Source organism: Hyperolius riggenbachi, chromosome 4, assembly GCF_040937935.1.
Source record: "Hyperolius riggenbachi isolate aHypRig1 chromosome 4, aHypRig1.pri, whole genome shotgun sequence".
Lineage (NCBI taxonomy): Eukaryota > Metazoa > Chordata > Amphibia > Anura > Hyperoliidae > Hyperolius > Hyperolius riggenbachi.
In genome coordinates this window covers 177,366,646-177,381,129 of record NC_090649.1, presented here as the reverse complement: position 1 = coordinate 177,381,129, position 14,484 = coordinate 177,366,646, and the positions used below count along the sequence as shown (strand labels likewise).

At 41.5% G+C, this 14,484-nt stretch overlaps 1 protein-coding gene across 3 annotated transcripts in view; it reads right to left on the bottom strand.

The window, feature by feature from the left end:
* The window catches only part of FNDC3B (fibronectin type III domain containing 3B), a 384,210-nt gene that overhangs the window by 255,581 nt on the left and 114,145 nt on the right, over nucleotides 1-14,484 (bottom strand). For all 3 annotated transcript variants that reach the window (XM_068281036.1, XM_068281037.1, XM_068281038.1), the window contains one exon: nucleotides 5,573-5,648. In XM_068281036.1, coding sequence (XP_068137137.1) covers nucleotides 5,573-5,648 — 76 coding nt within the window. The remainder of the gene's footprint in view (nucleotides 1-5,572; nucleotides 5,649-14,484) is intronic.

Here is a 14,484-nt window from a genome sequence, read left to right as displayed (position 1 = left end):
TATTGTACCATTTAAATGAGTGTTCTGCTGCACTCTACCGAGTCACGTCACCAACTGTCCCCAAGAAAGAGGAGAAGGTCCGCACTTTATCCAATAAAACTGTGTTCCCCACAGGAGCTCATGCAATCCCTAATACATTCATAGTCTAATGTTCATCTCATAATCTAAGGACAATTTTTAGTAGATCCAACTGACTTATTATGTTTTAATTACCGGTAACTAAAATTTACTATAAGTGCAGAGATAGAGGTCTCTTGCACATTATGCCATGAGTATAGTCACCTGCGCGAGCCAGTTATATTTTCGCCCAAGGTCATTCATCTGCGTTTCCTCCTTTTGTACTATGCCAACAATTTATTCATACAAACACCCTCCTCTCCTTTTGTACTACGCCTACAATTTATTCATACAAACACCCTCCTCTCCTTTTGTACTACGCCTACAATTTATTCATACAAGCACCCTCCTCCACATTCCACCTATAGCTACTCTCTGTTAATTAAAGGACCAGTATCGTGCAAATCGTAAACTTGAAATACATATACTGTACAAATAAGAAGTATGTTTCTCCAAGAGTAAAATGAGACATAAATTAGTTTTCGCCTATGTTGCTGTCACTTACAGTAGGTAGTAGAAATCTGGATCATTAAGAAAGGAAAACAATTTCCATCAGGCAGTGCAGTTGATGGTGGATCAGCCTCGGAAAAAGCACCGCCGTTAGGCTACCGTTTTTGCCCTGCACCCACCACCACCCCCCTCTGATCTGGTAGGACATCTATCTTATACTGAAATATTGATTTTGTCATCATAGCACGAGTTGCCTGCTTATGACTTATGCACCTACCTATGAACACAAGGAATTCACATATTGTGATCCATATCACGCCTGGATCTTAAATGAATACAATTCAACTGCAGTGCCTGATGGAAAGGGTTTTCCTTACTCAATGATCCATGTTCTATAAATCATGAGCACGCAGTTTTCCTAATCAAGGTGGTGTCTGGGCGTTTGATACCTCCCATTTCCAGTGACAGGACTGTGCATCTCATAGTGCCGGTAGACCACACACTCTCCGAATTGGTAGTAGAAATCTGACAGAACCAACAGGTTTTGGACTGGCCCATCTACTCTTGGGGGATTCTCAGGGTTTTGTTTATTTTCAAAAGCACTTAGTGAATAGCAGTTGCTCTGTCCAACTGCCACATAAAAGTGTGCAGTGAGCAGGGAGGCTGGCCAGCATTAATGTATAAATCATTTTCAGGGAATGTTTTATAAATAATAAAAGCCTTGCTGAGAATCCTCCATGAAGAGATGGACTAATCCAAAACCTGTTGGTTCTGTCAGATTTCTTCTACCTACTGTAGGTGACAGCAACATAGGAGAAAGGTAAATTATGGATCATTCTACTCTGGAAGAAACATACTTCTTATTTGTATGTGTTTAAATGTATTTTAAATTTTACAACTTTTCGCAATAGTGGTCCTTTAAGTACCTAAACCTGCTCTCTGTAAAGTATCTCTCTTTGATGTGTAGCTTCCCCCCCCCCCCCCCCCCAGCCATATGTGGCAAAACCCCTGTTCACTGTTCAGCAGCCAACGCCCATCTGAAGTGCAGTACGCTACTCCTTATGCAGTTTCTTCACATACTGTATACAGTGATGTTCACTCACTCTAATCCCTATACAGCTGTAAATACTGTATGCAGCAGACCCCCTCTTCCATGTGCAACTACACAATGTATAATCTTCCAATTTTCCATGCAGAAACCCATTCATTTGGAGACACCCTCCCTCTTCCATGTGAAAACCCATACATGCAAATTATTTTTCATATCAATTTTCCAAAAGATGGCCGAAAAGAAGACAGGAATACCAGACTAATGTACATATGTGTATGATAGCTCTCCCATTTGATATTTTGTCCACCCTTTGGATGCAAACAGGGAGGGAAGCTTGAGAAGCACAAGTAACAGAGTGGAAGCATGATGGAAGGGAGCACTATGTGGTACTATGGTGCTGACTCTAGACTAGCAGTCAGAAATCTGTATAAAAACACACAGCTACAGGCATGAACAGTTTCAATTTTCAATATAAAAAAATGTATTTTCGAAGGTAATAATTATAATTTATAACTCATCAATATGGTTGATTTCAAAATGTACCTTTTACCATTTTAGCTATAGTTGGGCATTAAATCTAATCTGCTGGCAAATGCAAAATCATGAAACCAAATTTGCCCAGTCGTATTCTGAGTGCTTAAAGGACAACTGAAGTGAGAGGGACATGGAAGCTGCCATATGTATTTCCTTTAAAGCAATAACAGTTGCCTGGCTATGCTGCTGATCCTCTGCCTCAAATACTCTTAGCCATAGACCCTGAACATGCATGCAGCAGATCAGGTGTTTGACATTTCTGTCAAATCTGATAAGATTAGCTGTATGCTTGTTTTTGGTGAGATTCAGACACTACTGCAGCCAAATAGGTCAGCAGGGCTGCTAGGCAACTGGTATTATTTAAAAGGAAATAAATATGGCAGCCTTCATATAAGTCTCACCTCAGGTTCCCTTTAAAGTACCTCTGTGATGATTTTGTTGCAAAGAGGGCTTATCAAGCGCTTCACACAAGTGTAAAGATTTAGCTGCCAGAGGTAGATTCCAATCCAAAGTGGAACTGTAAAGACTATACATGTAATCCTCAGCGCTGTTGTATCACCCCAATCCTGCTGCTATAGCCTGCAGACACCCAGTGCTCAAAAAGGGTACACAGTGTCCGCTACCATAGGACAAACAATATGCCAGGCTTAGTAGGATTTTTGTCACAAGGGGTTAAAATTGTATATCTCCTTCCTTAAAGGATACCACAACTGAAATGTGACATAATGAGATAGGCATGTGTATGTACAGTGCCTAGCACACAGATAACTATACTGTGTTCCTTTTTTTCTTTCTCTGTCTGAAAGAGTTAAATATCAGATATGTAAGTGGCTGACTCAGTCCTGACTCAGACAGGAAGTGACTACATTGTGACCCTCACTGATAAGAAATTCCCCTTTTTTACCTCTTTCTTGCTCTCAGAAGCCATTTTCTGCTAGGAAAGTGTTTTATAGTTGGAATTTCTTATCAGTGAGGGTCACACTGTAGTCACTTCCTGTCTGAGTCAGGACTGAGTCAGCCACTTACATACCTGATATTTAACTCTTTCAGGCAGAGAAAGAAAAAAAGGAACACAGCATAATTATCTGTGTGCTAGGCACTGTACATACACATGTCTATCTCATTATGTCACATTTCAGTTGTGGTATCCTTTAAGGTTGCCATATACTGGTCAATTTGCCATCAGAATCGACCAACAGATAGATCCCCCTCTGATTGAATTTGGTCAGAGAGGGATCGTATGGCTGCCTTTACTGCAAACAGATTGTGAATCGATCACAATCTGTGGAGGTGGTGCTAACGCACCCCCCAACCCCCGGCATACATTACCTGCTCCGGCCAGCGAGAGTCCTCCCGGTCACCACTGTCTTCTCCGCTGGGTTCCAGACCGACAGGCTTCACTTCTTTCTGTTCGAGGGAGTTTAAATAGTAGAGGGCGCTCTACTGTTTAAACTTCCTGCCGGGACAGGAAGTTCAGTGGAGCTGCAGCCCTGGAGCCCAGCGGAGAAGAAGACAGCGGAGACCAGGGATACGCGCCGGCTGGATCAGGTAATGTATTGCTGCTGTATTGCGTCGGTCATTCGAACGCCGATATCGACGCACTCCCGACCCGCCGGCGATTGAGCAAAATCTTCCGCACGGCTGGCTCGACGGGAACAATTGATTTCGGACGGAAATCCATTGTTTGCGTTTGCGCAGCAGCATTTCACAGCAGACTCGATCACAGTGATGAAATCTGCTGTATATCGGCGGGAAAATTGTTAGGTGTATGGGCCCCTTTAAGGAAGGAGAGACGGGCTATCTCTGAACACACCATCTATATGTGATAAGGTGCACTTTGATTTGATTCAGTGCAAAAACTTTATGAACGAATTGTATGCAGTTGGGTAATGTAAGTGGTTTTGTTTTAATTTATGCAATTGTGGAATAAAATTTTAAAACCTGGTGACAAAGATCCTACTAAGCCTGGCATATTGTTTGTCCTATGGTGGTGGACACTGTGTACCCTTTTTTGAGCACTGGGCGTCTGCAGGCTTTAGCAGCAGGATTGGGGTGATACAACAGCGCTGAGGAGTACATGTACAGTCTGTGATGATTTTGGCATTGGTTCATCAGCTACACAGCTGGTGGTCAGATGCTTTAGGCTGCCAGGCATTATTTTTGGTCACAAGCGTTCAGGTACAGTATTACAGTCAAAACACCACATACACTTTTTGGTCCTAAATAGTCAATTTTAGCTCCAGACGTTCAGCTGATCTAGAGCTGAAACACTTCACACATAAAACAAAAGGGATTTGTTAATTAGGTTATTGGTTAGGGATAAGCATAACTCTGGAAGGTTACAGGATGTGGTACAAGCCGGTCAGCTTTAGTAGTTACGGTTAAAAAGTTCATGCATTACAGCTGATGCAATTACTGATTTGTACATGGGGTGGAACATATGAATGCACATTACAGAGCACTGAGTAACAAAGGGCAAAGACAGCCCCGGCCAACTGGCCTTACATTCTGAAGGGAAGCTGTGTATGAGATGGTAAAGTGGTGATCCGTGGCCAAAATGTGAGATAGCAACAAGTAGGGCTATTATTAGACATCAGGTTGGGGTTAACCTTTCGTCATGAGCTCAAAGTTAGGCATCAAAAAGAGGTGAATTGCAAGGAGGTGGTTGTGGTCAGGTGTTGAAAAGAAGTTTTTTTTATCACAGGCCATCGATTAGTGTAAGTCATATAGGGAACAAATGTTGAAACTGATGCCAAAAATGATCTTGCATAACAATGCCCTACCTTAAATCTACACATTTTGCCCCCTTTTTTGCAGTGCCAATAGTGGCTGCCCACCATAATTGCCCTCCCAGTATGCCAATGTTATTCCAGGAACCATCTCAAAGGAAGAGCTGATTTCTCCATCTCTGCGCTAAACTGTGGACCTCCCTGATTAGTGGGGCATTATTCAGACCACAATTCTGGCACAGCCGGCAAGTACCACTGTACCCTCTCTGTAAATAATGATTGCTATTCTGAAAACCTGCAGTATGATGCAAACCAGGAGCTGTGATGGAACTGTGTGATAACTTGCAGTATGAACAGTCTGATTAAATATACCTTGGTTAAAAGACTGCAGACGCATATAAGTGAATTTACTGGTTGGCCTTGCATACCCCTGTGAGACACAGAGAGCTGGAACACATACAGCAACAGGACTACTGAAAGTTTCACCTAAATAAACCCATTTATTTATTCCCTGTAAGTGGAAGAAACATAAACCAAGTGTAATTTTCCCTGTGAAAGGCCGACTGAACGGAGCTCCCAGGCACCAGAAACCGCAGTGAGGGATTTAGAGGCTTCAGTGTCACATATGAAATGGGCTAGTGTGAGAAAAGCTTTACAGCCTCTGCCTAACACAGACGTCACTCTTCCTTACCTTGAATGCACTGCAGTGTTCCGTCCTCCGCTCGTATTGTAAAGGTTTCTCCTGGGTTAACCTGAACTAGAATGACCTGTCAAAAGAAGATAAAAGCGGTTCAGAACAATGTAACATCTGGCGTCTCTATTGCAGAGTTGCATGACTTTAGACTCTAACAACTACCATTTAATCCAATCGTCCAAAACAAATAATGCACAGAGTAGAAGAAATGCAGTTATGAACATTAGAATACAAAAACAAATGCAAAAATGGAAGTGATGTCCCAAGCGACCAATAAGAATCTAGCTTTTACTCTTTCAGAGTTGGAAAAAAAAATCAGTTACTACAATCAAAAACAAGCATGCGGTAACAGAAAATATTTGCTCCAGGAAATGTCATTCCTTTCTAGAACCTCCATAAACAAAGTTTAAGGAGCACAATCATTAAAAATTGTAACATTTTAAATACATTTGTCCTAGCGTAAAAAAAAAACACTATAAACTATTTTTTTCTTATGTTGCTTTCACTTACAAAATGTAACAAATCTGACAAATTTTTGGTTTAGGTCATATCCTCATGGGAATTTCTAAGAGCTCTCTATATTTTCAAAAACACTTATGGTACTGAACAGAAGTTGCTCAGTCCAACTTCTACAATAGTGTGCAAGGGATTACAGAAGCTATCCAGCATTTTAGTATAGATCCTTTTCTACAGAGTGCTTTTGTAAAGAATAAACAAGGTACTGAGATTCCCCCATGAGGGAATGGATTAGTCTAAAACCTGTCAGATTTTTACTAATGTAGTATTCAACAAGGAAAAAAGCTGGCGCATCCAAAGTTAATCTTTATTTGTTCCATGTAAAGAATATGGCCAATGTTTCAGAACCACGTAGGACCCCTTGCCTTGGAGGCAAAGATCTGCCTGCTGCTGTGCAAAAGTTCCTGCAAAGGAAGTAGGAGTCTGGCTCCTCTAACACTCGCTGACAGCCATGTGTCTTGTCTGGGATCAGCAGCAGGAACTTTTGCACAGCAGCAGACAAATCTTTGCCTCCAAGAAAATATTGCCTTGATAAAGGGGTCCTATGTGGCTCTGAAACGTTGGCCATATTTTTTACATGGAACCATAAAGATTAACTTTGGATGTGCCAGCTTTTTCCTTGTTACTGCATAGAGGGCATCATCCCTCTTTTCAGCTGTTGCACTCCCCTTAAAGACTATGGGTTTAATCCTGTTGTGAGTGGGAGACAATACTACCAATGTTTTACTAATGTAAGTGACAGCAACATAGCAGAAAGGTGGTTTATGGCACATCCTACTCCGAGATAAATGTAAATCTTTTGTGTATTTTATATTCTACCATTTTCGCAATACGATAAACACTATTAACATGCAATACAGTTTTACAATTTTCACATATTTATAATGTTATTTTGCCGTCTTTTGATCACACATTGTTTTGTTATAACGGACTTTTAACATCTAATTCTTAGTGCTCAGTAATTGCTACTCCTGTTTACTGGCTGAAGAAGCGGGTTAACTACCTGTGAAAAGCATTGCATTCATTGCATTTTGGAGTATGCAATGTTTGTTTGCTTGAATCAGACAATTGGAGGTAAGCCCATCACTATCTCCCCTTTTTAAATTGTTTTTAGTGTAAATTATTCTTCCTGGGGGCTTTGTTTGGTTCTATTATTTGCTGTGCTTTCACATGAACCCTTCACACACATCCACTGCTGCTCTATGTGTAAAGGTATAACACAACCTCCATTGGCAAGGTTATCTCCTCCATGGGTTTAACTATCACCTGTATGCAGAGGACACCCAGATCTACCTCCACCCCCCTGAACTATCCACCACTAACTACCATGGACAAAGTCTCCTCCTGCCTATCAGCCATCTCCTCCTGGATGTCCGCTATGTTCCTGAAACTAAATCTAGACAAAACGAAATTTATGATCTTCCCACCCAGGCCATCCCTGAACCTCCCAGATGTGCATGTCACTATTAACCACACTACCATTCGCCCTACCTCTCAAGCCCGCTGTCTGGGTGTCACCCTGGACTCCGCACTCTCCTTCACTCCTGCACTCTCCTTCAGAATAAGATTCAAGATACTGTGTCTGGCCTACAAATCTGTCCACAAAACCTGTCCAAACTACATTTCCGATCTTACTCAGAGGTACACACCTAGCCGCTCACTCCGCTCTTCTAATGAACTTTGCCTGACCCCCCCCCCCCCCCCCCCCGCATCACCCAGTCCCATGCACGCCTCCAGGACTTCTCAATAGCTGCTCCAACACTATGGAACGCCCTACCTCCACCCATTAGGGCAGCCCCCTCCTTCAACATCTTCAAGAAGGCCCTTAAAACTCACCTTTTCACTCTGGCCTACTACCCATCACAAGTGCTCTAAACCCACAGCTGAACTCTGGTCCCCTACCTTTCGTGTCCCTACCTCTCCCTCTAGATTGTAAGCCTTTGGGCAGGGTCTTCCTCCTTTTGTGTCCTACCTGATCTTGCACCTCCATTACTGTGCGCCCATGCTATGCATCTGAGTGAACCTAACTTGTCTAATCTCCATGCTCCCCTCCAGTGACTAAGCATTACCTGGTACTCATACTGTGCTGTGTGATCTGGTTTGCATGTATTCCTGTATTGTAATATTGCTGTATGTCACCCCTAAATATTGTCTGTAACCTAAACTAATGTCCAGCGCTGCGCAATATAAATGCAATAAATAAAATAAATAACTAAACCCTACATGTGTCCAGAAAGCAGATGCACTGCCATTCATGTCATCAATAGAATGCATGCACAGCGTAACCACAGTGAACATTATAAAAATGTATGTTTCACTGAACAGAAAGGTTATCATATAACGGACTCAAACTTGAAAAGGTTAGATCATCATGAATATTCCTACATACTACGGGGCTGAATGCCACATTATGAGAATCACCACTGCCCAGAGATGTTTTTGCATATTTGCTGGAACTAGCAGCTGGAGAAAATCTTAAAAACACTACAAAAACCTATGAGATACATTTCTCTTAGATGGACACTGTATCAGTGCAGAATATCTCCTGTGTCCAGATATCTACCGTATTTGGGGAGATTATGATTATTGCACCAGCATTTGAATAGCTTCCTGGATGAGGAGGACTAGATTGCTGCTAGAATCCATGTCACATGCTTTCAGTAATTAAGCATTTTCACTGCCCACCCTGGTGACAGGTGGAGAAACAGTGCTGTAGGGTGGTACTTACCTCACCATACTGCCAACATATTACAAAGCATTGCCCATTTCCCAAAATCACCAGCAGCCAGTGATCTGCAGAGACACGCATACGGTTCTCCACTGGAATCCACTTACGGTACTTTGTTCCTACCAGTCTATTAGTATTTTTGATAATACAGACATGAACCACTACATACATTTTTGAGAAAACATATGCAATCCAATTTAAATTACTGCTACAGCGCCCAGAATTTCAAGGCATGCTTTTTCTATGTTTTTCCATGATATTTTGGCAGAAGGAGCTCTAACTTTCTCAGCAAGGGAAGGGGCAGAAGCAGGAACTATCAGGATCCAACCAAATATTTTTCATGTTTATCTTTTTAAGTTTGCCAGTTCCAAGGAACTCACATACATGTGAGAAATGATAACAGGAAAGGAAATAGGGATCTATCTTGCCTCTCTTACTGGAATCTGGAATGCTGCTCTCTATTTAAAGGTGAACTTTTGCACTTTGTATTGCTACATACTTTGCTTTTCCAAACTATATTGAAGCAGCCAACATGTTTCTTTTCAGGATATGACAGGTACTCTTCATGCAAGTTCTCCAAGTTTATCAAAAATGTTCAGGAAAATATAGATTTAGCAGACATTATGATGCATGATAATTGAGATATTAAGATATCACATCGAGTTACAGATTGTCCAGCAAGCTCTTGGTGAACCAAAACTACTAGGCGTGTGTAAGGGGCTAAAAAGGACCAAAAAGCCCTCTTACTAAAATGCTATGCAAAACAGAAAATTGCCTTCTTGAAACAGAAGGCATTTGTGATTATTCAGGTTGTATCCCACAATGCATCACTGCTGAATATGCAAATCATCCTTTGTTGTCCCTGTGAGCTAAACACACCTCCAGATCCGCCGGAATGCAATAATGTATCAGCTTTTTAATACTACAGAGCCACACTAATCCAACATGCATACAGACTGTTTCAGACTGATTGATCCTCATCAATGCATTGCATGGATTAATATGGCTCTATGGAGTAGGACTTAAAACACCCAGAGGTACAGACTACCCAGCAAGCTCATGGTGAACCAGAACTCCTAGGAGTGAGTAAGGGGCTACAAAGGACCAAAAAGCCCACTTACTAAAACGCTATGCAAAATAAAAAATTTGCCTTCCCAATACTAGTGTTTATCATCAGTTTACTACAACTTGGAAAGGAATTCACACAACCTGCTTATACTGTAATTTGCCTTCACATGGCTATAGCATGGTGGTTCCTCCCTAATGACAACTGGGAGCAGGAAACTGACGGATACGTTTGAGTAATGAGCACATTTGTAAAGCAGAACATTGTCCAGAACACCTACAGCAGATAAATAATGTAAGCATATTTGGGGATGAATTCCTATCCCAACTGTGACTAGGTTTTCCTGTGCAATAGGCATGAATACATTTTCTTTTACTGAAAAAGCAAAGCAGTAGGCAAACAGTATTACACCAGTTCTCAAATACAAGTGAATATGTTCTACCTTTATACCCTAGTTGACTGCTTGGCATTTTAGCAGAGCAGTAAGCAAACAACATTTTCAAAATGTCAAAAAATAAACTAGCTCACAAATAGCAAACAGGTATTTTTGCCAGATGTTGGTTACGGGTATCTGTGCTGAGAATAATATGCTTTTGGCAAAAGAAGCGAGAACCTCTGGCAAGCGTAAATATACTTTTTAATAGCAGGTTTTATAAGCGAGTCTCATTGTTTTTAATTGATTACCTCAAACTTGCTAATCAGTCTTATAATAATGCAGAATGGAGAAGGGACCTGAAATATTAATTAACCTTAAGAGTTGTCTACCACAGCAAACTATTTTTGGTATCAATTTTCTCTAGACGAGCAAGTCAGAACAGTGCTGATATCATCTTCATAAGATATGTAAGCAAGGCCATTGATCTAATTTATTCTGGATTACTGGCGGTAATTGTCTCATTTCATGAGGAGCTGTCACTGTATGAGAAGAAATGTCAGAGTCCTACTGAGTGCATCATACAGTAGGTGAGTCACTACCCAGCAGACTATCTGGCACATCACTTCTCGTACATCGCTGAAACGAACACGCTGGCTTCATCAACAGGCAGCAGCATATGGCCAACCTTATTTACTAAATGAAGAAAAGCATAAATAATGTACAAAGCACAGTAACAAACATTATCCAATCAAATGTCATCTTTCATCACTTTTGAATATTCACAAACAAAGCAGGATCAGCTGGTCGCTAACAGCAGAAAACACTCTTACTTTAATCTTAAAGCAGTAGGATTGGCCATACTATGCCAGGAAAAAAAACACATATATAAGTAGATAAATACTTGATCTACTTACATAACACATGTATTGTACTGTCCACGTTTTGATTTCAGTGAATGTTATGTAGTACATGAAGAGAATTCTGTTCCTGGTGGGGGCCATGTCTTTTGCCCACAGTGTGTTTTTTTTGACTGAAGCAACTTAACCGATTTTCTTAACGGTATGATTAACAAAAATAAATTTAAATCAACTATACACTATCCAGTTTTCAGAATATTCCACCATAGCCAATAAGCTAATTATCAAAAAGTTTGAGTAAATTGATTAACTACGGTAATGTCCAGCGCTGTGTGATATGTTGGCTCTTTATGAATACAATTATTGCTGGGGGGGGGGGGATGGCATGGCCCACAAGTCATTGCCAGCACGCCAGGTAATGAGGGGAACAATGCACTTGCCCAAGATGATATGGATATTAGCGGCTGTATACATGCTACAAAGTTGGCAGAGGCATCCCTGACCGGCTACCATTGCCTAGTTTAAGCTACCTTGTTTACAAGGCTTTAAACAATCCGGTAATTATCAATTCATCACAAATCACATGAATAGAACCAGATCACTCTGTCACTCGCCACAGATTCTATCTAAATTGGCCCTAGACTACAACACATACACAATGCATACACAGACATAGGACTTTGGTAGGGATTAGATTGTGATCCCCTGTCTGAGGGACAGTTACGTGAAAAGACAATATACTCTGTAAATCGCTGTGGAAGAAGTCAGCGCTATATAAATACTAAATAATTCTGGCAAGGCAGGTCAATAAAAATAGCAAAACAAGTTTTAAAAAAAAAATTAGTTTAGATACTTTGAATTAATTTGTGAAGGTTTAAACTTCCCTTCATTTCGTGCCATTGGAATCTAGAAGCCCTAGGCCGCGTTCACATTACAAACGCGGACGGGCACGCACGCGGAACGCAACGCGTACGAACGCACGCCATCCGCGTTTCTATGCGTTGCGTGGCTGATCCCATCACTGAAAAGTGAATGGGACAGCCACGCGTTTTGGCAAAAAATGCGTGCAGCATGTGTTCCCGGACCGCACAGTTCCGGAACGCATGAAGTGTGAACATCAGACAGTGCACTCTATGCACTGTCTGATGTCATGCATGTCGGCCACCTGCACGCGTTTCCAAGACGCGGCTGGAAACGCGTGCAGTGTGAACGGGACCCTACAAGCCCCACCTACCCTCCAACCCGAAGAAGCCCTCCGCATCCAGCATACTGGCATCTGCTAAATGCTAGTCATCTACTTCTACATCTTCTACAATCTGTGCCATATTTAAAGCAGTCTGCTATTCCGAGGATCCACTTAGAAGCATTTGGTGCTCGGGCTTTTTCCCATGCAGCCCTTAACTCTATGGAACTCACTTCCACAATCCATGCCAGAGGCTCCATCTCTGGACAGCTTTAAGAAAAGGCTAAAAGCCCACCGCTTTCTCAAAACCTGTGAGACTGCAGAATGCAGGGTCACAGTGCTTTGAGTCCACAGGGAGAAAAACGCTGTAATAATATATAATTATTATTATTGTTTAGCAACAGCCTAAATCCTGGCAGGAGAACAGACTAATTTGGTTGGCCAAGAGTGTGACTGTCCTAGCAAAACTATTGTGCTGGAGTGAAGAGTAGAACCAGAAAAAAAATAGTTATGGCAGGTAAGATCGCACTTTTTAATGTTGCTCAGCACTTATGTGCAAATGTGAAATTCAATATCCATTTCAATTAATAACCATTCATTTCTAGAACAGGGTGACATTCATCTATTTGGAAGAGTCTATTAGCAATACTGGCATACTGTAAAAGTAAACAAAACTGTACTGAGACGCAGAAATGAAAAGGAGGTCCCTGGAGAATCTGTTCAGCGGTTTGGCAACCCACCATTTTCACATTTCATCTTTGTATATTGATATTTTATCCATTAACTTTCATTAAAAGATTAATGTTCCCATAAGGAGCTATGTAGGTTTCTAATTTTTACATATCTCTACACACAGTTATATCATTTGTTGAACTGGAGCTATGTTCATGCAAAAATAGTGGCTGCCTGGCCAAGCACCTCTCACTGAGAAGGCTAGCTGAATGAAGCTGATGACCAAGAGTGCAATCCGGGTCTAACTGGGAATAACAGGTCACAGTTAATTGGGTAAAGGAATGTCGATATCAGAATCACCTAAGGGAGCAAATCCATGTTTCCAGCTGCTGCCATAATGTTTATGTTCGGGACACTATCATGTATGGTGGACTATATCAGCAGCACTGTTTGACCCACATTGACTGCCGGATTGCTGTGGTGGATGGTGTCAGCCCTGCAATTGATGTAGAGGAGTGAGGTCCGACTTAAAAGCAGTAGTGTATTATATTCTCATGGTTTCTGAGCCATTTTCCAGTGTGTTAATCTGGGTTGTAGAATCTGTTTTGCTAATGAGCATAAGCAAGAAATACCTCTCAGTAGTTTGCAGGATAGGTAGTTCTGTGGTTTTACATGCATGCGGTTAAGTTTGCTTAAACAGATGGATAGCTGTTTACAGATGGTTTATGCATATTCAACAACTTCATCAAATAAATACTATTTTAAAGGGACCCTAAAGTAGCATGTAGCTTGATGTGATAAACAGGTGTACATGGCGTACCAATCCTATGTGGAATATACCCATATTCCCTTTTATTTTGTAATTGCAAGGGATAATAAACCAGAGGTTTATCTCTGCTGATAAACCATTATCAGTTTTTACTACTGAATTTGGTAAAATTACCCACACTTCATATTCCAGTGACACCTACAGATTTTAAGTGGCCCAGCTGTTTCTATGTCAAAGGAAAAAAGTGAAAATCATCCGGCACTGCAGTAAATGGAAATTATATTTATTCCAGACTGTGCTCAAAAGTGGAATGCGTACAGCAAACAGTTCAATATATAGAACAATACAGTCCTACCATGGGTGTGTAGATGGCAGTGGGCGCAGGGTGTGATTCGGGCAGCCTAACAGCCGTTTCGCACGGCGGTGCTTCTTCTGAGGCTCGAGGTGGTCGAGCCTCAGAAGAAGCACCGCCGTGCGAAATGGCCGTTAGGCTGCCCGAATCACACCCTGCGCCCACTGCCATCTACACACCCATGGTAGGACTGTATTGTTCTATATATTGAACTGTTTGCTGTACGCATTCCACTTTTGAGCACAGTCTGGAATAAATATAATTTCCATTTACTGCAGTGCCGGATGATTTTCACTTTTTTCCTTTGACATTGAAATGCTGTTGCACCACACCATCCTGAGCACACAGTATAGAACATGGGTTTGACTTTGAGTCCATCCTGCCATATCT